We start from the raw sequence: 26,327 nt of genomic DNA on the forward strand, positions 1-26,327 counted from the left end.
TGAACAATATTTCTTAGTTGGTATGTAAAGCCTAGTAGCTTCCAAGATAAGTTCTTTGAATGCTTCCCATTTTGAATTTGCTGTTGGTAACATCATCAGTTGGTCCCACTTTATAGAATTTACATACTGTCTCAGTCCATCGTAGTCGCCTTTACGAAAGCAATAAGCCTTCCCTTTACCCCTAATGGTAGTTACCTCTTTGAGTAAATCCCACTTCAGCACACTGTGATCACTGCCACCTAGTGGTTCCTTTATCTGCAGATTCTTAATGCATAAAGAATCACTACTGATAATCAAATCAAGAGTATTACTCCCTCTAATAGCCTCCCGAACATGCTGATGTAGAAAACAATCATCCAATAAATCCACAAAAGCCTTGCTAGTGTGTGAGTGACCAGCCCCCAGATTCCAGTCAATATCTGGGAAATTAAAATCCCCCATTATAAGACTCTCTGATTTACTGGCCCACTCTATTTCCCTGTACAGTTTCTTATTATACTCATCAGAGTCATTAGGCCTATAACACACTCCTACTCTCAATTTTGATCTCCCAGTGCTTATGTCACACCAAACTGACTCGACACTGCACTGTCCAGCAATGTCGACTGGCTTCAATTCCTTGGATTTTATGTATTTCTTAACTAATAGCATAACCCCTCCTCCCTTCCTATCCTGTCTATCCTTTCTGTAGACATTGTACTCCCCAAATTCCAGTTCTGCATTCCTTATATCTGTGTGACACCACGTCTCTGAAATCCCCACAATATCTGCCTTTGATGTTTTGAGCAATACCTCAAATTCATCAAATTTATTTACTAAACTCCTAGCATTGGTGTACACTCAAGTATACATGCACCTGTTCCTATTCTTAACTACCCTAACACAGCCGATGTGTTTATTTGTACCCCAATGATTCCCAGCAGTCTCTGAAATATCCTGCATCATATTTTCCAGGCTGCGGCTCATTCCAATAGAAGCAGTGCAAGAATCACTTTCACCTCTGCCAGTATCTACTGTTAATCTATTAGTCCTTGTATCCCCCCAATCTAGCAGTTTTCCCACCCACCTAACACTGCCTCGATAGCATCAGCAAATATTCTTGAACCCTTTCTATTGGGTATCCCATAGAAAGTGTATCCCATCCCTGTAGAAGCAGTCTCTCCTGTTAACAAGTACAGACCAGGCTGAAAAAAATTCTACCCTTTGAGCCTTGCACAATCTTTCCAGGGCCGAATTGATTGACAGGGCTCTCATCATATACTCCCTCCTATCGTGTCTGGGCAGAATTGCAGACACTATCAAATTCAACCCTAATTCACGGCTTTTTTTTCAACAGCGACCTGTACTTGTTAAGTAATTCCGCCAGTCTCCTACTCTTAATATCATTAGTGCCAACGTGTACAACTATATCACCTTTTGCGCCCTTAAAAGATGATATCCGCTCTACAACGTCATCAACATTTGCCCCTGGCAGACATACCCTGGTCCTGTTCCACCTATCCTTTTTACAAAGCATGTTTCCCGTTTCCCTGACAATAGAGTCACCAACAACTACTAGTTTCTTTGGGACCAGCGCATTCTGCCTTGGGGGCTGCCTCTGTGTTGCGTGATGACCAAGTGCAAGCTCTGGTATTGGTGTAGGCAGCTGAGAGCTTGATGGGCCCTTCACTTTTAATCCTTTGAGGGCATCCACCCTGTCCTTCAATCTCTCATATAGGCCCATAACAATGCTGAGTTGTTGCCTGATTTCCTTACACTCCTTACATCGCGCACACACAAAGACATCCCCCATGGCAGTATCATGTCCCGTACCCAACTGCTCCACAAACATCAAGCAAGTAGTGCATTTTAATAGGCTGTGATTCAGAGGGCACCTGCCACCCTCAGTCCTCCCCTGAGCCACAGCACTCCCATTAGCTTGAGCCTTTTGCTCTGCTGCTCTGGTCTGAGTCATGATTTCGATTTAATTTCAATAAAATTTCAATTTCAGTACAAAATTAAAAACCTAAACTTATATCCCAACACAGTTATAATGCTATATTTATGTTTCAGTATCGAGTGTTATCTATGAAATCCCTTTATATAACTTCCGTATCAAGTTAAGTATTAATTATTTATTTTTTACTAATTATTTATGTTACGTAACCCAAGTCGTTATATGTATAGTTAAAAGTACAATTTAATTGACAATGAAGTTCAACAAGATTAATTATCTGATTAATTGACAATATTATGTATTATACTATACTGTATTAAGCTTATGCTATCTATTTCAAGATATTTTGTATCGCGTAACAATGGCGGCAATTTACGAACGGTAAACACGTGGATTTGATACCCTTTCCGATACTAAGTAATACCTACAAAATCTCTATCTAAGTTACTTTAATCTAAGTATCGTAAATACGAATATAAAGCTACTCTAGAAAATAAGTTAATATGCCAATTTAAGCTAATAAAACAGAAAATAAATCAGAAAAAACTTCTCTGTTCCAGGAGCGGCAAAAATATACTTCTGCACAGGATGCACTCGTGCTCAAACTGCAAGGAAGTTATGCAAGGAAGCAAAGCACATACAGCACCTACCAAAAAAAAAAAAAAAAAAAACAAACAAATACCCTTAATTTCCCCATTCCTTCCAAAAATCTGATCAAACCCTCCTGAAATTGTTTAAATTTTGTTATAAATTCTAACATTAACATATGTAACAGGATGAAATTTTTAAAAATAAACATACTTAAAAAAAAATAGCCATCTCAGCACAACACTTTAAGTAACCTAAAAAGCATTACTTTATACTTTGAAAAGCATATACCTTGAAGTAATTGATGCAGATAAGCAATTACAGAAGTTTCAGACAATAAAAATCCATTTTTAAATTTAAATAATTAAAAATTTCAGCATATTTAATGAGCATGAACACCTGTTTGATGATGTAAGTTTATTTTTTATAATCATTAAAAATTTAATACCAAGTGATTTTAGTGTATATTTCAAAAATCTTTTTTTTCTGTTTTTTTAGTAGGAAAAATCAAGAAAATGCTTATGAAAGATTACAAGGTATAGTTTCCTATTTTTGTAAATAAATTTATGTAATGACTAAATCCCCCCCCCCCCAGAACATTTGATGTTGTATATGTGTCAAACCACCTTCTTATTCAATTAGGATTTATATATTGTTTCCTTTTTTTTTGTGTTCATATTTTAAGTTAGCAGCATGCCACACATTGTAATCTGGCTAATCTTTTTTGTGTTATTTTATATTATCCTTCTGAATGTTACGTTGATTGTTTACATTTACATGTATTGCATAATCAAAATTATTGCAAAAATATGTGGCCCATCATTCACTGAACATCTTGTGCAATTATTAGGACAATAAAGTTTTTAGTACTCCTCTTGCTATGGCTTTGTCTCTGCACAAAAAAAATATATCATCATTAAGCATGGTTTCAGTGGCCATGCATGTAAAATATTTTTGAATCACCAATTTGAGTCATTGGAGGTTTAAGAAATTCATTATCCAACATGCCCATGAGAAATAGCAAGCAACTTTATGGACTGTTACAATTAATTGTGAAATCAATATTATTACAATGTAATGCTATTTTATTATTACAAACAAGAATAGTGCATAATTTCCCATTATCTCCCACTTTACAGATTAGCCCTGACAATGGTATATCCAGGTATCATCGTGGGGGGCATGGCAACCAGGCTTTTGAGTTTTTTTTAGAATGCCTCCTGCGTTCTTTTTCTTTAATTTAAAATGTTTGGTTAAGGAGGGGCATATGCCCACCCCTGAATATGCCCCTGATGTATTGATTCCATATTTCATTTCAATATTAGTTTACATTGAATCAAGAAACCTGATCACTTTGTCAGTCTACAACTTTGATTGTATATTTATTTTGTTGTTATTATTGTTTATTACTTATACAATACAGGAAAAATTCCAATATTTTTGTATTTTATTTCTTCATTCATTCATTGTAATTAATGTGTAGAGAAATAAACAACTATACATTAAATTACAATGCACAGACCATAAATACAGTACAGTGAGACTAAAGAACACAACAAAAAGTAGTGAAAGAAATATTTAAAAACATATTTAAAATTTTAATTTAATTTAAATTTATTAAGTTTAAATTATTTAATTATTTAAATTACTTTTCAAATTTATGATGTGCCTAGGAATTGCCAGTGTTGGGGGTGGGACCCAAAACTCAGAAATGCACACACAAATACACAATTTTATAGCAGTAGTCACCTAAAAATCCTGCAACACTTTAGGGGAGCTCTGATGATCTTAACATGTGCCACTCATTAAGAAACATTTTAGGCACTTTGTCAGTCTGTTATGCTTTTTAGTAACCATACGTACTACTTTTAAGAAAATTCTCACTTGAAACTGAAGTTGTAACTATGCAAAATCTGCTTTGGACTAATTCAAAAATTTTAGTATTAAATTATTTTATTTTTACCACACCAATTAATGTCTTTGTAACAAAAGGAGCTAATAACTAAATACAGTTCTACTTCACAACGTTGGATGCTATCCAGTTTTCTATTTGAACAAGATGTACCCAGAGGCGGACTGGCCATAAGACTTACTGGGGAAACCGTAGTGGGCCGGATGCTGATGGAAGCTGGTGTGATTTTGGCCATAAACAGTAGTATGAGGCCACAACAAGTTTTCCCCAGTAAGAATTAGCATTAGCATTAGTAGAGGCATTTGATGCAAGAAAGCAAGCTTATGCAGCATCAGCCAAAAAAAAAAAAAAAAAAAAACCCACTTCCACTTCACCCCTCTGTTCGTTCAAAATACCTGTCCAGCTGAGCCTTAAACTTATTTAGGCTATCAACCTCCACCACAAGGGATGGAAGTCTGTTCCACCAACCAACCAACCGCTGGCTAAAGGCAAATTTCCGCACGTCTATCCTACATCTGTCTTTCCTCAATTTGAATTTATGCCCTCTCAGGTGATTTTTCTGAGCTAGAGGAAGAATCCCATCAGGATTGAGCATGCTTAAACCATTCAAGGCTTTATACACCTCTATGAGATCACCTCGCTGGTGCCTAGTCTCCAGACACTGTAATTTGCAAAACTTAAGCCTTTCTTCGTAAGAGCACCCCTTTGTTCCATTCACTAATCTTGTTGCCCTTTTCTGTACTCGTTCCAGCAGCTCTACATCCTTCTTGAAATGAGGCCTCCAGACCTGTATACAGTACTCTAGGTGTGGTCTGACCATCGCCTTATACAATGGAATAATCACCTCCTTATCCCTGCTGGAAAAATTCCTGTATATCATTGACAATACTCCATGAGCTACTCTTGCAGCCCGTCTGCACTGCTCAGAGAATTTCATATCTGCCTGCACAACCACCTCCAAGTCCCTTTCATTCTCTACCACTGTCAGTGTAGTACCACAGAGTTGATACGTTGCTCTGGGGTTACTGTTTCCCATGTGTAGTACTTTACATTTGTCAATGTTAAACTTCATTTGCCACCTCTCAGCCCATCTGCTCAACCTTTCCAGATCCTGTTGCAGCAGCATAGTGTCAGTAGTGTCCTTGACAACCCTGCCAACCTTTGTATCGTCTGCAAACTTGGACATTAAGCCCGATATACCATCATCAGTATCATTTATAAATACAGAAAACAATAATGGACCCAACACTGAGCCCTGAGGGACTCCACTAATAACATCAGTCCACGATGAGCAGTGTCCATTGATTACCACTCTCTGTCTTCTCCCCCTCAACCACCCCTTTATCCATAGCAGCAATTTGCCTCCAATGTCACACTGCTCCAATTTGTGTAGCAGTCTTCCATGTGCAACAGTATCAAAAGCCTTTCTAAGATCCAAGTATATAATATCAAAGTTATTCCCTGCATCCAGTTCTTTTGTGACCGCATCATAGTATCCAATCAAGTTGGTCAGGCAAGACTTCCCCTTAACAAAACCATGCTGTGTCTGAGCTATAACTGAAGTCTTGTCTAAATGATCCTGCAGTGCTTCTTTAATCAGTGCCTCCATTAATTTTCCTGGAACAGAAGTTAAGCTCACAGGTCTATAATTACTTGTGTCAGCCTTTGATCCTCCTTTGTGAATTGGGGTCACATTTGCACATTTCCAGTCTATGGGTACCTCCCCTGAGTCCAAGGAAGCTCTCATAATTATGGCTAAGGGTTTGCTTACTTCCTTTGCTGCCTCCTTTAATATAACTGGATAGATCCCATCCACCCCGGGTGCCTTTCTTGTGTTTATCTTCAACAGTTTCTCCTCCACTTTACTCCCAGTTATTTCAAGATTCTGTAGTTTACTGCTAGAGTTGAATACACCTCTGGCATTCCCCTCGCTGAATAACTCCTCATGTGTGAATGTCGATGCAAAATATTCATTTAGTTTGTTAGCTACCTGAGCAGGATCATCAACAGTTGACCCATCAATATCAAGTGGACCAATCTGATTCATCCCCTTCCTTCTAGAGTTTACATAAATAAAGAACTCTTTGCTGTTTTTCTTTGCATCCTTTGCCAAGGATTTCTCGTAATCTGCCTTCGCCTGCCTAACCTCCTTTGTAACTTGGTTGCATATCAACTTGTATCTATCATAGGCTTCTGTGTCATGTGTTAATTTGTATGTATCCCATGCATTTTTCTTTTCTGCCATATGCCTCATTAGTTCATCTGACATCCATTTTGGCCTAAACCTTGAACAATATTTCTTAGTTGGTATGTAAAGCCTAGTAGCTTCCAAGATAAGTTCTTTGAATGCTTCCCATTTTGAATTTGCTGTTGGTAACATCATCAGTTGGTCCCACTGTATAGAATTTAAATACTGTCTCAGTCCATCGTAGTCGCCTTTACGGAAGCAATAACCCTTCCCTTTACCCCTAATGGCAGTTACCTCTTTGAGTAAATCCCACTTCAGCACACTGTGATCACTGCCACCTAGTGGTTCATTTATCTGCAGATTCTTAATGCATGAAGAATCACTGCTGATAATCAAATCAAGAGTATTACTCCCTCTAGTTGCCTCCCGAACATGCTGATGTAGAAAACAATCATCCAATAAATCCACAAAAGCCCTGCTAGTGTGTGAGTAACCAGCCCCCAAATTCCAGTCAATATCTGGGAAATTAAAATCTCCCATTATAAGACTCTCTGATTTACTGGCCCACTCTATTTCCCTGTACAGTTTCTTATTATACTCATCAGAGTCATTAGGCCTATAGCACACTCCTACTCTCAATTTTGATCTCCCAATGTTTATGTCACACCAAACTGACTCAACACTGCACTGTCCAGCGATGTCGACTGGCTTCACTTCCTTGGTTTTTATGTGTTTCTTAACTAATAGCATAACCCCTCCCCCCTTCCTATCCTGTCTATCCTTTCTGTAGACGTTGTACTCCCCAAATTCCAGTTCTGCATCCCTTATATCTGTGTGACACCACGTCTCCGATATCCCAACAATATCTGCCTTCGATGTTTTGAGCAATACCTCAAATTCATCAGATTTATTTACTAAACTCCTAGCATTGGTGTACACGCAAGTATACCTGCACCTGTTTCTATTCTTAGCTACCCTAACACAACCCATGTGTTTACTTGTACCGCAATGGCTGCCAGCAGTCTCTGGAATACCATGCATCTTGTTTTTCAGGCTTCTGCTCATTCTAATAGAAGCAGTGCAAGAATCTCTTTGACCTCTGCCAGTGGCTACTGTCAATCTATTGGTCTTTGTCTCCCCCCAGAATATTTGACCCATTCCATCTCTGGATGCACCACCGTAGAATCAAATTCCTGCCAAATTGAGATTGATTTCTTTGTAAATTTTTAACCTTGTGATGATATGTAGTAGTCGGTTCTGGTCATTGTTTTGTAACTGGAACTTTTATATATATCATTTGTTGATATCAGTGCAAAGACAGTCAGTTACAGCTCTGCTGAATGAGTAGTCATTAAATTAATGATGAATCAAGGCAGTCATTCTGTTAGATGAATCAAGTCGCTCAATCCCTAGCCATCACTACTACACAGGGCTGGTCCTAGAGTTCAGAATATGTCTGGTTACAGAAATTAATATTGGGACTGTCCAGTTCCCCTTGTTTTGACTGGGTGGGGGGGCTTTGGATTTGAGGACTTCTTCAGTCATTAGGCTATGTGTATTACACTTTCTGCTGCACCTCTTTATATAATAGTAATATAGTATTAATTAATTATAAATTAATGTAATATACAGTAGGCCCTTGTTATAACACGGTTTGTATTACGCTGATTTGTTATAACACTGATCCTGTTCTAATATCATAATTTGTATCTCACCATAATGCTATCACACCTCGCTGTAATGCTCTTTTAGCAGCAATATAAAATTGTGCATTGCATTGGCTTATATGTGTGAGCTCCGTATATGATCATGAGTCATCACTCAGTATGGTGTTAAACAATGCCGTTCATAATGGACAGTTTACTCGAACATTGTATCATAATTAATGCAACACAGTTACATTTTCAAAAGGTTAATAATGGCAGATAAGAATGGGAAAAAAAAAAAAAAAAAGAAGCAAACGTCTGGGTGCGGTATGAAGACTACAAAGGAAAGAAAAAGGTTGAGTTTGAAAATTAAATTAGACATATTGAAGCAAATCAATTCCAGTCAAAGATAAGTGGATGTTTACAATAATTTAGGACTGGCAGGTTCAACTGTAAGAACAATTTAAAAAAAAAAAAAAAAAAAATTAGAGAATTCATTTTAATAGTGGGAAAAATGGCTGTTCCACTGCAGACAACTAAATTGACCAGGGCTAAGCCAGATATTATGGCTGAAATGGAGAGACTTCTAAATAACTTTATTGAAGATAATATCCAATTCCATTAAGTTCAATTATTATTAAAGAAAAAAGTGATTAGCTTATATGAAGATTTGAAGAAAGCTCACCTTGAAAAAAGTGTTGCATCATTTAATGCTAATAAGGGCCGGTTCGATAGATTTAAAAAGCTCTAACCTACACAACGTAGCAATCCAGGGAGAAGCCCAAGTGCAGATCAAGAAAAATTGTTAAAATTATTGAGCATACTGCATATGCTAAGTTTTTAACATAGATGAAATAGGACTTGTTTTGAAATGAAATCCTAAATAAGAAGTTTCATATTGAAAGAAAAAAGAATTATTTAATAATAAGAATTTATTTAATTAAAAAAGAAGTGGCCAAAGAAGTGACTTTATTGTTAGGTGGTAATGCTGTGGGAGATTTTAACTTAAAACTCCTTTTAGTTTACCATTTGGAAAATACAAGGGCTCTTAAAGGTTTCACTAAATCAAACCTACCTGTAATTTGGAAGGCTAATAAAAACGTTTTGGTAACCAGGCCTCTTTTCATTGATTGGTATGCTGAATTCTTCTGTCTTGCAGAGGAAAGATATTGTGCAAAAAATAATCTTGATTACAAAGCAGTTCTGATCATGGACAACATGCCAAGCCATCCAAGCAAAATGGGCTCAGAAGACTTGAACAATTGTATAAAATTTTTTTACATGGCTCCAAACACTGAATATCTGATCCAACCAATGGACCAAGGTGTTATTACCAAATTTAAAGCCTACTACATAAGAGTGACCTCCATAGCCGAGTGGTCAGGAGTGGGAGTGCGGTAGCACACGCTCTTTGAGTGGACTGGGGCTTCAAGCCCCTGACTGCTAAATAAGGTCGATCTGCCAACCTACACTGGACCAGCACGGCAGATTATGGTCCATTTCCCTCAACATGAATTGTTGAGGAGGCTTTCATCCTGCAGTGGATTGATAATGGCTGCAGTTCACCTTTGCTTTTTTTTTACATCAGAAACACTTTTTCCCAAGCTGTTAAAGCCACCAACAGTGGTGAAAATGTAGTGAGCCTAAAAGAGTTTCGGAAATCCTACATTAAAACTGGCCCCGAGTGCCAAGCGATAGTGACAAGTGATTTTCTTACTGTGATTACAAAGTGCTCTCTAAAGTGATATAGTTTTGTTTCTTTTCTAGTGTGCTTATTCTTTTGTTTACTTGAAGTGATTCTGCGTTTTTGAGGTCAAAAGTAAGAACCAAGAAAGAAAATCCACCTTTCTTTTCTTTGTCTTTATATTTATTACTAACCAACTCTACTAATTAAAACAACTGCTTGGTCACTGGTGGCACTGCTCCTGCCTCCACGTGGCAGGGCTGGTAACCAGGGGGATAAACCAACCCTCAGGGCTAAAAGGAGCAGAGATGGAAACAAATGAATTTCCATGTTTAGAGCCAAAGAGCTCTCAACAAATTGATATAAAAATTGTATAAGAAACACGGAGAAAGCGTATGACACAACTTGGAGATTTGGCATCTTAAAAGATATGCATAGCCTCAGTCTTAGAGGGCATTCCCCTGTTTTTATTAAAAACTTTTTAGCCAATCGGTCTTTCCAATTCATGCAGGATCCTCACTCTCCTGTACCTTTGGCAAGAGGAGGGAGTACTACAAGGATCAGTATTAGGTGTCACACTTTTCGCCATCAAAATAAATTCCGTCACAGAACAACTTTCTCCATCAGTAAACAGTGACTTCTATGTTGATGACTTTAGCATATTTTCTCAATCATGCAACATGAGGGTTATTGAAAGACAACTGCAACAAGCCATTGATTGCCTTAATTCATGAGCACTTGCTAATGGATTCAGGTTCTCATTGCAGAAGACTGTTTGAATACACTTTTGTCATAAGCATAATCTTCTTCCTGAACCTGAATTAAGGCTTGAACAAAATGCTATTCCAGTAGTGTCAGACACCAAACTCTTGGGACTCATATTTGATAAAAAGTTGACCTTTCTGGAACATATCTGTCAACTCAGTACAAAGTGTATGAGAGGACTAAATATTCTTTGTTCTCTCTCCTTGGCGCCTCCGTAGCCAGGTGGGAAGGAGCAGCAGTGCGTAGCACACGCTTCTTGATAAGACCAGGGTTCGAGCCCGTCACCACCAAATACATAGGATGCGGAAAGGTCAGGGAATGACCACTGCATATTCCCGGAGCAATATGGCCTTAGTTGCTAATGCTCCTATAAAAAAAAAAAAAAAAAAAAAAAAAAAAACCAATCCCTCTCCTGTACATGTTTGGGTGCAGACCGATACACTTTACTACGCGTCTACTGTGCATTTTTGCAATCCAAACTAGATTATAGGTCCCAGGAATATGATTCAGCCAGAGACAGTGTACTTCAATGGCTGGTCCCTGTCCATCATTAGGCTATGCATATTGCTACTGGAGCATTTTGAACATCTGTACAGAGCCTATACGTGCAAGCAAATGAACCACCGCTCTCATTTCAACGTAAGCAGTTGTCTCTAAAGTATGCTTTAAAACAGAAATTCCTGACAGATAATTCTATGTGGACATCCATTTTTGAGCCACATTGGGAAAATTTGTGCATTGCTCATCAGACTGCTAACCGTCCTTTCAGTATTCATGTCCAAGACACTCAAAGTTTAACATCATGGTAGACAAGGTTGCCCAAACACCAAAGCAAACCTTTTCACCCTGGCATGCTCATATTCTATCATGTGACTTTTCCTTTAAGAACTGGGTAAAGTCCGATACGCCATCATCTGTCTACTTGCAGCACTGTTCAGCACTCCGAGCTGAACACTCACTTCCTGCCACTTTACACATACAGCTCGAAGTTGGAATCGTGTAGGATCTGCTGTTCACTTTCCAGACACTCCTATATCTCAGCAATTTCTTCCTGAATCCAGCATATACACTGCAGAACTGCATGCTATAGAGTTAGCCTTGGATCACATTACAACTTGTCAATACCAAAGGTCTGTAATATATTCTGATTCTTTGGGTGTATTATCTTTGAGACACAATTCCCATCCAGTTCTCTGTTGGGTTCAGCAGAAGATGCAATCTCTTTATGAACACATGTTTGATATGTAGTAGTAGTATTAGCATTAGCATTAGCATTAGTAGAGGCATTTGATGCAAGAAAGCAAGCTTATGCAGCATCAGCCAAAAAAAAAAAAAAAAAAAAGTAACATAAATAAATAAAAATAACCACTTCCACTTCACCCCTCTGTTCGTTCGAAATACCTGTCCAGCTGAGCCTTAAACTTATTTAGGCTATCAACTTCCACGACAAGGGATGGAAGTCTGTTCCACCCACCAACCACCCGCTGGCTAAAGGCAAATTTCCGCACATCTATCCTACATCTGTCTTTCCTCAATTTGAATTTATGCCCTCTCAGGTGATTTTTCTGAGCTAGAGGAAGAATCCCATCAGCATTGAGCATGCTCAAACCATTCAAGGCTTTGTACACCTCTATCAGATCACCCCGCTGGTGCCTAGTTTCCAGACACTGTAATTTGCAAAACTTAAGCCTTTCTTCGTAAGAGAACCCCTTTGTCCCATTCACCAATCTAGTTGCCCTTCTCTGTACTCGTTCCAGCAGCTCTACATCCTTCCTGAAATGAGGCCTCCAGGCCTGTATACAGTACTCTGGGTGTGGCCTGACCATTGCCTTATACAAGGGAATAATCACCTCCTTATCCCTGCTAGAAAAATTCCTATATATCATTGACAATACACCATGAGCTACTCTTGCAGCTCGTCTGCACTGCTCAGAGAACTTCATATCTGCCTGCACCACCACCCCCAGGTCCCTTTCATTCTCTACCACTGTCAGTGTAGTACCACAGAGTTGATACGTTGCTCTGGGGTTGCTGTTTCCCATATGTAGTACTTTACATTTGTCAATGTTAAACTTCATTTGCCACCTCGAAGCCCATCTGCTCAACCTTTCCAAATCCTGTTGCAGCAGCATAGTGTCAGTAGTGTCCTTGACAACCCTGCCAACCTTCGTATCGTCTGCAAACTTGGACATTAAGCCTGATATACCATCATCAATATCATTTATAAATACAGAAAACAATAAAGGCCCCAATACTGAACCCTGAGGGACTCCACTAATAACATTAGTCCACGATGAGCAGTGTCCATTGATTACCACTCTCTGTCTTCTCCCCCTCAACCACCCCTTTATCCATAGCAGCAACTTGCCTCCAATGCCACACTGCTCCAATTTGTGCAGCAGTCTTCCATGTGCAACAGTATCAAAAGCCTTTCTAAGATCCAAGTATATAATATCAAAGTTATTCCCTGCATCCAGTTCTTTTGTGACTGCATCATAGTATCCAATCAAATTGGTCAGGCAGTGGCATGTAATGCAAGTGGCATGTAATGCAAATTAGTGGCATGTAATGCAAGAAAGCAAATGTATGAGCTTATGCAGCATCAGCCAACAAAAAAAAAAATCACACCATTCTCTCCAAATGCCTGTCCAGTTCCTCCTTAAATTTATTCAACCTATCAACTTCCACAACGACAGATGGAAGTTTGTTCCAGCAATTAACCACCCGCTGGCTAAAGGCAAATTTCCGCACATCTACTCTACATCTGTCTTTTCTTAATTTGAATTTATGCCCCGTTAGGTTCGTAATCTGAACAAGTGGAAGGATCCCATCAGAATTCAGCGTGCTCAACCCATTCAAGACCTTATATACCTCAATCAGATCACCGCGCAGGTGCCTAGTCTCCAGCCACTGCAATTTGCAGAACTTAAGCCTCACTTGGTAAGAGAATCCCTTCATTCCCCTCACCAATCTTGTTGCCCTTCTCTGTACACGCTCAAGTAAATCTACATCCTTCCTAAAATGAGGCCTCTAGACCTGTACGCAGTACTCAAGGCGTGGCCTGACCATTGCCTTATACAGAGGGATAATCACCTCCTTTTCCCTGCTAGCAAAATGCCTATATATCATTGACAAAACCCCATGACCTGCCCTGGCAGCCTGTCTGCATTGCTCAGAAAACTTCATATCTGCCTGCACAATTACTCCCAGGTCTTTTTCATTTTCTACTACCTTAAGTGTAGTACCACACAGTTGGTACGTTTCTCTGGGGTTACTTCTACCCATATGCAGTACTTTGCATTTGTAAAGGTTAAACTTCAGTTGCCACTTCTTAGCCCATCTGCCCAAATTATCTAGATCCTGTTGCAGTAGCACACTGCCATTACTGTCATTAACAATCCTGCCAACCTTTGTATCATCTGCAAACTTCGACATTAAGCCTGATATACCTTCATCAATATCATTGATAAATATACAAAACAACAGTGGACCTAACACCGAACCCTGTGGGACACCACTAATAACATTAGTCCAAGAAGAGCAGCACCCATTGATTACCACCCTCTGTCTTCTCCCACTTAACCATCCTTTTATCCATTGTAGCAACTTACCCTTAATACCATTCTGCTCCAATTTGTACAATAGTCTTCCATGCGCAACAGTGTCAAAAGCTTTCCTGAAATCCAAATATATGATATCAAAATTATTTTTTGCATCCAGTTCCTTTGTAACCACATCATAATATCCTATCAAATTTGTCAGACAAGACTTTCCCTTAACAAACCCATGCTGTGTCTGAATTATTGCTGCAGTCTTGTCTAGATGATCCTGCAATGCATCTTTAACCACCGGCTCCATTATTTTACCCGGTTTGTTTTTTTTTTTTGTTTTTTTTTAGGAGCATCAGCAACTAAGGCCATATTTCTCCGGGGATATGCGGTGGTCATTCCATGACCTTTCCGCATCCTCCATATATAGTGGTCACGGTCTAATCAAGAAGCGTGTGCTACGCACTGCTGCTCCTACCCACCCGGCTACGGAGGCACCATTTTACCCAGAACAGAAGTTAAACTAACTGGTCTGTAATTACTCGTGTCACCCTTCGATCCCCCTTTGTGAATTGGGGATACATTTACACATCTCCAGTCCGTGGGAACCTCCCCTGAGTCCAAGGATGCTCTCATAATTATGGCTAAGGGTTTGCTTAGTTGCTTTGCCGCCTCCTTTAATATAACTGGATAGATCCCATCCAACCCAGGTGCTTTTCTTACATTTAACTTCAACAATTTCTCTTCCACTTTGCTCTCAGTTATTACAAAATCATTAAGTATCTTGCTACAATTTGATAACCTTCTGCCATTTTCAAACCTTAATAATTCCTCATGTGTGAATGTAGATGCAAAATACTCATTCAGTTTGTTTGCTATCTGAGCAGGATCATCAACAGTTGAACCATCGATGTCAAGTGGACCAATCAGATTCATCCCCTTCCTTTTAGAGTTTATATAAGTAAAGAAATCCTTGCTGTTTTTCTTAGCATCTTTTGCCAAGGATTTCTCGTAATCTGCCTTCGCCTGCCGAACCTCCTTTGTCACCTGATTACAGACTAACTTATATCTGCCATAGGCTTCCGAGTCGCTTGATAATTTATATGCATCCCGTGCATTTTTCTTCTCTGTTACGAGTCTCATTAATTCATTTGACAACCATTTAGGCCTAAACCTTGAACAATATTTCTTAATAGGTATGAAACTTTTAGTAGCTTCCACGATTAATTCCTTGAATGCTTTCCACATGTGCTTCTGCTGGATTTCTAGCCACATTGAGATTAGGGGAAACGATTTGGCTGGCACTGCATCCAAATCAGATAAATTATACCAGATACAGCCTTTAATTGAAATGTGGCAGTCTAGTCTGTGCAGAAATCGTAGCGAGGAAGTTGTTCTTGCTCGACTCCTCATAGGGCAAAGTTATCTAACACGTTCATTCCTGCTGAGGGCAGATAACCCTCCTATGTACCAGTCTTGTGATACCATTTTATCTATAAAACATATTTTAATCAATTGCATTAATTTTACCCATGCTTGCGATATATATTTTACCTTTTATGGAATTGGTCATGGCTCAATATAGCCTCAGTAGCTTTTGCGCCAGAAAAAGAGAAACCAACAACAACTAGTTTGCAACAATTGTGAGAAGCAATTGAGCCAGTGTGGATCATCATCTCTATCCCTTTGAGCAGCCCATTCCATGATGAATTTAGGCTGTTCTGAGGACTAAAGCCGGCGGGGGGGGGGGGGGAAGACTTACTTACTGTTAGGTAGGCATACTTAAAAACAAAGTTACCACTATAACTACAGTGTATAGTTATTGTCTTTACTAGGCTAATTTAGTATCAGCTTCATTCTCATTAATGCTCACTAATGATGCTGGCAATTAATAAGCATCACTCCAGTGTGTTCTACTAGTTATTTCAGATAAACTTAACATAATTTGTGCTTGTGTGTAACTGGTCTGTCATTAGCATGCTATTAATGTATGTGCAAGCATGCATATATATACAACTACACTATAATGAAATGCTCTATGCCATAAAAATTTACTTAGGTTTAGTATCCACAGTTATTTTAAATATTTGTGTTGCTATTTTGTTTTTATTTTGTAGTTCCAGCTTGCCTAAATTCCTCCTCCTCTCCTACGACTGAAATTGCAAACTGTAATCTGGAAGGAAATAATTTATCAAAAAAAGAATCTACTCGACCATCTCTTTCCTCTAGGTCAGTCACTGAATTTTCTGAGTACAGCTTAATCCGACGACAGCAGTTTACCGAAAAAACAGCTATAGACACATCACCAGCATCGAAAAGGGTTCTTTTTAGCAGTGCACATGAAAGTAAAGATAAAGACGATGATGAACAACTTCTGGAAGTAGTAAGTACTTCTAGGTGCTCTGTTGCATCTAGTAAAAACCCAAAAAGTATAGTTTTTACTTTCCTTATAGTGGATAAAGAATGCCTGCACGTTGCTATTTAGCTGGCTTGTAAAATTGTTTTTAATAATTATAAATAAAAGAAATTTGATTAGTAAGAAAAATTTCTAATTGAATTACTAATCATATATATTTTAAAGGTGTACCTCAGTGAAAAAATGACTTTTTTTTTCATTTATTTATTTATTCATTTATAGCAGTTAAGGTGAATTTTTATGATTTGGTTGTCTACATTGTATATTTTAAGGAGAGCATGGGTTTTGAATCAAAACCAAAAGCATGTTATATTGTTATAATTCAGTCATAATTTATTATCTGATTATTTCTGAAACTGTCAGCATTAATAATTTGTTTAATTATATCCTCAGTACATTTTGTGTTCCATCCTGCTGGTGCTTACTCTTGTGACTATAAAATGTTTTACAATATTTATATCAGATTTACTTGTTTCAATGACTACCGGTTTATTTTATTTCTATTTTTCGGCGGATTTTAGAATTTTGTGGTAGAGACACAAATGGGCTCCACTTTTATATATGTGCAAATGATAAAATATGCTTATTAGTGTAACGATAAAAACTAATTATTGCCAAAGTAGCCTTTCAGATGTATGATGCTTAAAACAATTACTTAAATGAATTTCTATTTATTCTTAAGCTGGCAACAAAGCCCAGAGAATTTATATATTCATAATGACTGTGTGTGTATATATATATATATATATTGAATTAAGGACAGCAGATATTTGGTGCCACAGATCAGTGGGCTGTGCATTTTTCATCACAGCATATAGGCTTCACCAAGCATATGGGCCTAAGTTACTTTAAGAGAGTAACCAATGTCATCTATTTCTCAGAAATTATATAATAAACATACTCACTGTTTCAGATATCAGAAATTACAGTAATTTAGATTGAGGAACTCTATTGGATATACATAAATAGTTTTGTAATTCCTTGTTTTGGTTGACTGACTTCCAAAGCTCCTGAACCTTTTTCAGCTGTAGATCTAGTGTGATTTTGAATGAGAACTTGATAAATCACAAGATGCATCACATTAAACATGAGTGTAAGATAAACAATATAATTTTGACATCGAGTTTCACCTGAAATAGTAATAGTATTCGCCTTATAGTGCAAGGAAGCCACAGGCTTTTGCTGTACTGGCAAAAAAAAAAAAGAAGAAAAAAAAGCCAACTCAAGTAGATAAGAAAATACAGATTATATGCTTCCCTCCTCACACAGATAACTATCCAGTTGACCTTTGAATTTATTCAAACTGTCAGCCTCAACTATCTATGAGGGCAACTTGTTCCAGCAGTCAATGATCACTAGCTAAAAGAAAATTTCCTACAATCTAATCTAAATCTCAATCCCTGCTATTTGAATTTATGACCCCTAGTTCTAGAATTCTTTATAACTTTGTGTATTGTGTATATTGTCAAGTGGCACTGGGGGTTTCCCCGACAAACCATGCATTATACATTGTGCTACTATAAACTCTGTAAATGCCAGAGATAGTGTAAGTTTTAGTGTTAGTTTGTGTATTGTAGTGTTGGCCTGTCCTTGCCTTGGGGAGGCAGCCAGGTATAGTACAAGTAGAAAGTTCTTTGGCAGGGGCAAACCCTGGACTGCACCTGAGCTGTCCAGGGGGGAGGGCCTTAAGAAAAAATAAATAAAAACCACGAAGTGGAAAGCATGAAATGGGATGACAGTTGAAGAGGGAGGGAACAGATGAAGGTTAAGGTGGGCAATAGGAAGGCTGTCTACCTGGAAATAGGAAGTTAAAGGGATAGAGGGGCACCCCTATGGGAGGAGCCCATCCTCACACAAGGGGGGGGAGGAGCTGTTAAGGAAAAGTAAAAGGTTTGTGATGGTAGGTGAAAGAAAAGAAAAGAAAGAAAAGCAAAAGGTGTCATCAGTTCCCATGGCATGCCTCAAAAGAAAGGATGTGTGGTGTTAGCAAGGCAGGGGTAGTTCCCTATGGGTTACCCCACTGCAGTCCAAGTGGGGGCCTGCCAGAACACTACACACACTCTCATATGTTCAAAGCTTATGCACACCATCCACTCTTACAGGTACACAGGTATACACACTTTTTTTTTTTTATTATGATTACTCATTTATGGGCAGATTAGCATTAGCAGAGGAATATGATGCAAGAAAGCAAGCTTATGCAGCATCAGTCAAAAACTCCCATTTCACCCCTCTGTTCAAAATATCAGTCCAGCTCAGCCTTAAATTTATTTAGGCTATCAACTTCCACAACAAAGAATGGAAGTCTGTTCCACCAACCAACTACCTGCTGGCTAAAGGCAAACTTCCGCACATCTATCCTACATCTGTCTTTCCTCAATTTGAATTAATCCCTCTCAGGTGATTATTCTGAGTAAGAGGAAGAATCCCATCAGCATTGAGCATGCTCAAACCATTCAAGGCTTTATACACCTCAATCAGATCACCTGGTATTGGTAGGTAACAACAGACAATGATCACTCACTCATGTGCCTCCTTTCATGTATCATCATACACTCAGAGACAGAACACAGGTACCGCTTAAACACAACTGTCAAGACATCCACACTTTTTTTTTTGACTCATCACAACTACATTCACTCAGCCACCATGCAGTTTACACAGATGACTTTACTTGCACTCACATTTATACACCTTCACATGGAAAGAAACTTTTTAATTTTACACACACACACACACACACACACACACACACACACACACACACACACACACACACACACACACACACACGGTATGACAGTTAACATCTATTGGACATTCTCATTCATTCATCATTCACACACAGTGATCCCTTTTGTAACAGTACCCTGAATAGACGTAGCATGCACACATTTTGTAGATTTTTTATTTATTTATTTTTTTTTTTCAGGTTAACTGGACTCATTTGTAACCCAGCGAGTTACACATATCAATGCTAATTACACTATTACATATACTCACTCACTCACTCACTCACTTTTAACATACATTCCATCAAAAACATTTCCTTTCATACTTGCACTGGGTAGGAAACACATTCTAGCTGGCCAGTCATTATCAGTATTCGTCAAAGTCAGGGAGAGGAACTTTCCAAAGTAGAGGTGGGTGTCACAGTTTAGGTTATCACTGCATGGTTGCTTCTCCTAGTCTCAAAAGCTTTTTTAGCAAATTCAGAGAAGGCCATGTAATGCATGTCATCAGAGATGAGAAGTTGTACATCTCCATGGCTTATTGGTCCAATTTTTGTCACGAGTATACATCTGTGGGGTGGTTCATTGGGGCAGTCGTACAAAACATGGGTCCAATCCTTATCAGCACCACAGGTACATTTTGGGTTGTGTGTGAGGTCAAGTTGACATAGTTTTGCATTCAGGGAACCATGCCCTGTTAGCAAAAATGTAGTGTATAAGCCTGGTGCAAACCAGGATGGAGGTTTCGGAAAGATTAGGGTTACCTGTGGCAGGAAGCTCCTAGTGATGTCCCCTTTATCTGACTGGTCCCACCTATCTTGACATTGCTATTATGGACAAGTTAGTATCATTTTCTTTTCCTGTTTAGGATCAACTATTAGGTCTATGTTGATCCCTATGATGTCAGTGGGGATCTGCCTTCTAAGCCTGTAGTTGAAGCCTCTTCAAGTTATTTCCGATTCTAATGGCAGTGCACCAGCCAAACCTGCAGGACATGCAGGGTGCTGATCATGTGGTAATTGTAAGTAGCATGACACACTGGATGGATCCTAGTTTAGCTCTATTGTTGACTAGTAACATTCTAGGGAACCAGATGCCAGCCCCATAAGTAATTACTGGGAGGAAGATAGCTTTATAAATAAAGGCTAAAGTCTTCCTTTTTAAACCCCAGTCGGCTCTACTTATTCTGGCAATTATGCCAGCATACCTTCTCACTCTTTTGCCAATATTTGTTAGATGAGGATTAAATGTTAGCTCGGAGTCAAAGATGACTCCAAGATATTTTAGTTCTGTTGTTAGGGCTGTTATGTTTCTTTAAATCTTTATCAGGGGTATTAGTATTAGTAATGGCCACATGGTGCAAGAAAGCCTATGGCTTATGCTGCACCAGCCAAAAAAAAAAAAAACCCACGAATAAAACAATTATAAAAAAAAAATAATAAATAAATAATAATAATTAATAAAAGAAAAGGAAATTAAACCTATCATCCTATGCGCTTCCCTGACCCCGAATGTACTATCCAGATGACCTTTGAATTTCCCCAAACTGTCAGCCTCTACCACCCATGTAGGCAACTTATTCCAGTAATTTATAACTCGCTAGCTAAAATAAAACTTCCTGCAGTCCAATCTAAGCATTTTCCCCGTAACTTGAATTTATGTCCCCTAGTTCTAGCTAGATTACCCTAGATTACCCTAGGGTAATCATCTTAATTTGCCTTCTAGTAGATAGATTTAGTTTTTGTACTAGAAATTACCAGCTAATGGGTTTGTGCCAAGTTCTATAGATGGTTCAGGGCATGATTTGCTTGTTCTTCCAGAAGGGCTCTGGAATTACATTTCTGGAGTTATATTTCCTACTCTTCACTAAGAGAACAAAGTCATCTGCAAAGGTGACCTTGTCCACTTGGCCTGTGTCAGCCAACAGGAACTCGTCCAGCACCAGGTTCCAAAAACAGGGACTCAGCACTGAACCCTGAGTGCATCCACGGGTAACATTTTGCTGTATATAGTCAGTTCTGCTATAACATGCATTTTCGCAACGCGGATTTGCTACAATATGACTGATATATCAGGGAACAGTATAACACGCTTTTCATGTTGGCTCATGTGCAATTTCATCTGCAAGTAACTCCAGGTGAATGAAAACTCGCCACGAAGCTGAATAGCAACCAACACAGCAGTACATGCAAGTTTATAAAGCTTAAAAAATGTCAAATGTGTGAGAGCTATGTGTCCCATTTCCTTAGTTTTACTGATCAGAGACACTTGTCATTCGCTGTATTCACAAGATAACATGTCACCCCAGGGGGCTCACATCTGGTGAGTATGGGCTTGGCACACCCAGGGTCCTGTGCTGGATATCATCATTCTTCTCTCTTTCTTGGTGATTCCTTTCTACTTCTCTTTCTCTCAGGGTAACTTGGGAATTTTTTTTGGCTGGTGCAGCATAAGCCTCAGGCTTCCTTGCACTATAGGGCTAATAATAATAATAATATTGTAGGCTGACTCACGTTTTCAGGAGCTCACATTTTTCTGTTCGAACAGAAAATTCGTGAGGTGGGATAGCATGAGCGGAGGAGCACATTAATCAAGGTCAGTACCATAAAACAATTTGTAGTTCCTGGTTTATTGGGCTTTTCTGTTAGTGCAATCTAATTATGAACAGTTAGTAAACTTGATCTTATTGCATATGTGATAATACTGATAGCTGGAATTGTGTGGATTTTTACGCTATTATTGTGAAATGTGTTTTCCCTTCCATGAAATCTTCAATCATATAAAAAACATAAATAAATTTTCAGAATCTTTTCTTCATCCCTGTTTTTTAAGCTTCATAAACTTGTCTCACCTGTGCAATTTGTGCATCCCTTGTTCGTCGTTATTGATTGCTTATCTTTTTTACTGTTTTAAATTTTGCAATCCAAAAAAAAAAAGAAAATGTCAGTGAAGAAATATATCAAGCAAAACATATCTTGTCAAGGTAAAGTGCTATATTCACTGTAATATTTATCCATTAGAAAGTTAAGATATTTAAACCTGTGTTAGCAATTTTATTGGGTTTATAACTTTTTTTAGTGTTTTATTTACAAGACAACATTTTTTTTTTTGAGTGCTCTGCTCCATCCCTATTTTTCCCCATAAGCCCTGTTGTTTTTAATGCACAAAATACCATAAACATAATGCAGAGCTTAATAGGAACACATGTATTGCATTATAGCAGAACTGTGTACATTGAAATCTGTTTTGCACTGCTATTTTCCTGTTATTAAGATAATTGTTCTGTGGAGAATACCAGCCTGGCATATTATCCTGAGGATGCTGGGCCACCATAAGGTATCAAAGGCACCAGCAAAATCAATTCAAATAGCCAGTATGTAGGTTTCCTGGGTGGTTTCAGCTGCACTCATTAGTTTGTTCGTTGCATCCTCATTCAAACATCCAGGTTTGAAGCCAAACTGTGTATCTGACTGAAGGTTTGCATTCAGATAATGTGCTTCTAAGCGGTATACTATGAGCCTTTTCAATACTTTGCCAGAACTGGTAACAAGGCTATTGGCATGTATGATTTAGGATGATTTGGAGGTTTTTCTGGATTCTTTTAAGATTAATTTCAGGTTTGCTAGTTTCCATGTGGTGGAAATATACCTTTGCTTAGACAGTTAAATAGTTGGAATAGATATTGAGACTGACTTTTGGCAAGGATTTTTATCATTTCAGGTTTGATTAAATTGTGGCCAGGTCATTTCTTTTCCTTGCTTCTATTAAGAACATTTGTTAGTTCTACTATTGTGAAGGGGGTTCTATATCCTGAGCTACATCGGCCTCATACTCATTGCAGATGTTGGTTTGTTCATGAGTGAATGTTTGGTCATCATCTGGGAACTGAGAGTCAAAAATATTATTGACTGTTCCATCCCAAGTGTATGTTGGTAGTCCTGTCATAGTATCAGTGGCGTGAACTACATCCTTTTGGCAGCTTGTTGGTAACTATGCGGTATACAACACCCCATTGGTCCACATTACCGGAGGTACCAACAAGAGCCTTCCATGTTTCTTTTGTCTTATTAGTTGGGTATAGTTATTTCTCAGGGAGTGATACATCTCCCTCCGTACATTTACCTCAGCTCTAGAGCTAGATCTTCAAAAGTGCTTCCTTGTCTAGTGCATCATTCGCCAGAGGTTTTCCAGTTCAGGGCACCACAAAGGCACTGCATTTGTTTGGGGCCGTTTCTTTCTGAAGGTTTCATCAATGGCCTTTATAATTAGTTTATTAAATTTAGACACCTGTTCATCAGGGTGTAATTGATTACTGTATTGTGGGAGATTCCCCGAAAGGTAGAATTTAGTGCTTCAATAAATTTAGTCCAATTTGCCTTATTAATATTGTACCTGATGATATCATGTACTTGGGGAGGGAATCTGATCTAGCTTATGAACCAGTTGGAAAGTGATTGCACGATGATCAAACGTGGTCCAGGCCTCCTGCATCCTCCAGTTTATGAACTTGCGTGCAATAGCATTTGTGACTATTGTTACATCAATCACTTTCATGCAGCATACTACTTTAAGTTGCAAGATTGTGTGGCTGTTTTAAAACTGTAAACATTAACTTAGCAATGAAGTCCTTCAAGTCATGCCCGTTCTGAGTGCCTACTCTGTCTGAATTAGGTCTGTCAGAGTTGTGGCTATGCCGTAGTGAAGACCTGCAGTTGGCATCCACAGACATCAAGATTTTACTGTCTGGTAAGGATAGTAAAGCTGTTTGCAAGTACAGTCAGTCCTCGTATAACACGTGTTTACACTACACAAATTCGATCATACATGATTTATAAATAGGGGAACGATATCTTATATAACACGAACTGAATTCGCTTATGCACGATTCGCCTTTGTGTTTACAAGAAACGGCAGTTGGACGCGGAATCACCCCAACTGAACGCAGCACGATAGGAATGAAGAGAAGATTCTGAAAATGTATTTGTTTTTTATATCAGTGAAGGGGAAACACATTTCACCATAATAACATAAAAACCAACACAATTCCAGCTATCGGTATAATCGCAAATGCAATTAGATCGAGTTTACTACCAGTTTATAACAGATTCCACTCGCAGAAACGCAACTGGAAATTGTTTTTATTGTTTTATGGCAGTAACCCCTAGAAATGTGCTTTAGTAAAATGTGAGGTGTTAATAGTGTATCTCTGCCTTTACGGTGTTGTTCATTCAGTGGCTACACACGCACAGCTTTGTTTATGTGTATCAAGCGTGCCTCCTCGTTTTGTAATTGTGCTTTATTCCCTAGAAATGAGGAAAATACTTAAAAGGTGTGAAAAGGAAGCGTCCTGGTGAAGACACTGCAGATTCACAGAGAAAAACAAAAGCAATATCGATAAACAGAGGCGGACTGGGTCAAAAATTCTTACCCAGGAAAATTTATAGTGGCCTCATACTATGGTTTATGGCCAAAATCACACCGGCCTCCGGCCCACCGGAGTTTCCCCCGGTAAGGCTTATGACCAGTCTGCCTCTGTCGATAGAGAAAAAATATGAAATTGTGAAACACTTTGAGCGAAATGAAAGACCATGTGATATTGCACGTGCTACAGACCTAAATGAGGCAACACCGAGAATTACAAAGAATGCAGAGAAAATAAAAACAACTTTGATAGCAGGAACAACTCAAAAATGTAATTAAAATCCATTAGATTAAGACCCAAAGAATTGGAAGAGATGGAACGGCTGTCATCTGTTTGGATAGGAAATCAAACAAAAAAGTTTGCTTACGATAGAAGCAAAAGCATTAGCAATATTTTATTATGTAATAGTCGTAATAAAATACTTACGTATTACTTAAAATACTTAAGTAATTAAAATGCTTGTGTATTACTTATTTTATTACATATAATAATAAATAATTGTAATAAAATACTTACGTATTTTATTACGATTATTTATTGTGTTTGGTAATGTTTTGGTTACAAATGTGTGTTCAATCTTGGGTGGTTGGCACCTAACCCTATTTTTCCCATAGGGCCTGTTGTTTATATTGCACAATTTTGCATTGCACAAGGGTTTCTAGGAACACAACTATCGTGCTATACGAGAACTGACTGTATTGTAAGTTTGATCCTATATTTTGTCCAGGTTTGCAGGATAATGATATTAGCATTAGCATTAGTAGAATCGTGGACCCAGAGGGTCCGCTCTCCGCTTCACCGAGTCAGTAAAAAAACAATATAATATGGAAGCATCCCAGGGGGAGAGGTAATTTGACCACAGGATGCTAAAGAGTTACAGAAGTGATTGATTGTAGTAACTGTAGTAGCACAGCCTCTTCTCAGCAGTGAAGGGTCCTTTGTCAGTAAAGACTGATGCAAAGTACCTACTCAGTTCATCTGCCAATTTAGCTGGGTTATCTAAGACTTTCCCACATCCAGTGCACAAGGGTCCAATCTGATCAACTTTCTTCTTTGTTTTATTCACATATGTGAAAAGTTCCATGTCCCCATTCTTTGCTCTCTTAGCCAATGCTTTCACATATGTCGCCTCGTCCTCCCTGACCTTATTTGTGGTACTGTTACAGATCAATTTTTACCTGTTGTAGGCCTTCAGTGTCTTTCATCGCTCTGTAATTGTCACATGCTCTCTTTTTCTGCTCTATTTGACCAGCCAGCTCTGCATTAATTAATCCATTTCGGCATCCTCCTCCTGCAATATTTTCTTAAAGGTATGTATGCGTTCGTGACCTCTGTGATTTTGCTTTGAAAGTATTCCATGATTCAAATGTATTCACCATCCCTCAGCAAACTGCCTAAATCATAGATGCCATATAGTGCCTTAAACTGTCAAAGTCCCCTCTTCTGAAGTTAAAACCCATGCCTTTACCTTTAACTACTACAACACCTTT

The 26,327-nt window shown here is 38.5% G+C and overlaps 1 protein-coding gene across 1 annotated transcript in view; it reads left to right on the forward strand.

Annotated features, from left to right (window-relative positions):
- Window positions 1-26,327, forward strand: part of LOC150079487 (uncharacterized) — a 73,872-nt gene that overhangs the window by 20,458 nt on the left and 27,087 nt on the right. The window contains exons 4-5 of the mRNA XM_090383617.1: window positions 3,023-3,060; window positions 16,385-16,650. Of these exons, the coding sequence (XP_090239743.1) occupies window positions 3,023-3,060; window positions 16,385-16,650 (304 nt within the window). The remainder of the gene's footprint in view (window positions 1-3,022; window positions 3,061-16,384; window positions 16,651-26,327) is intronic.

This window comes from Mastigoproctus giganteus, chromosome 10 (genome assembly GCF_048544385.1).
Source record: "Mastigoproctus giganteus isolate SK-2022 chromosome 10, ASM4854438v1, whole genome shotgun sequence".
NCBI lineage: Eukaryota > Metazoa > Arthropoda > Arachnida > Uropygi > Thelyphonidae > Mastigoproctus > Mastigoproctus giganteus.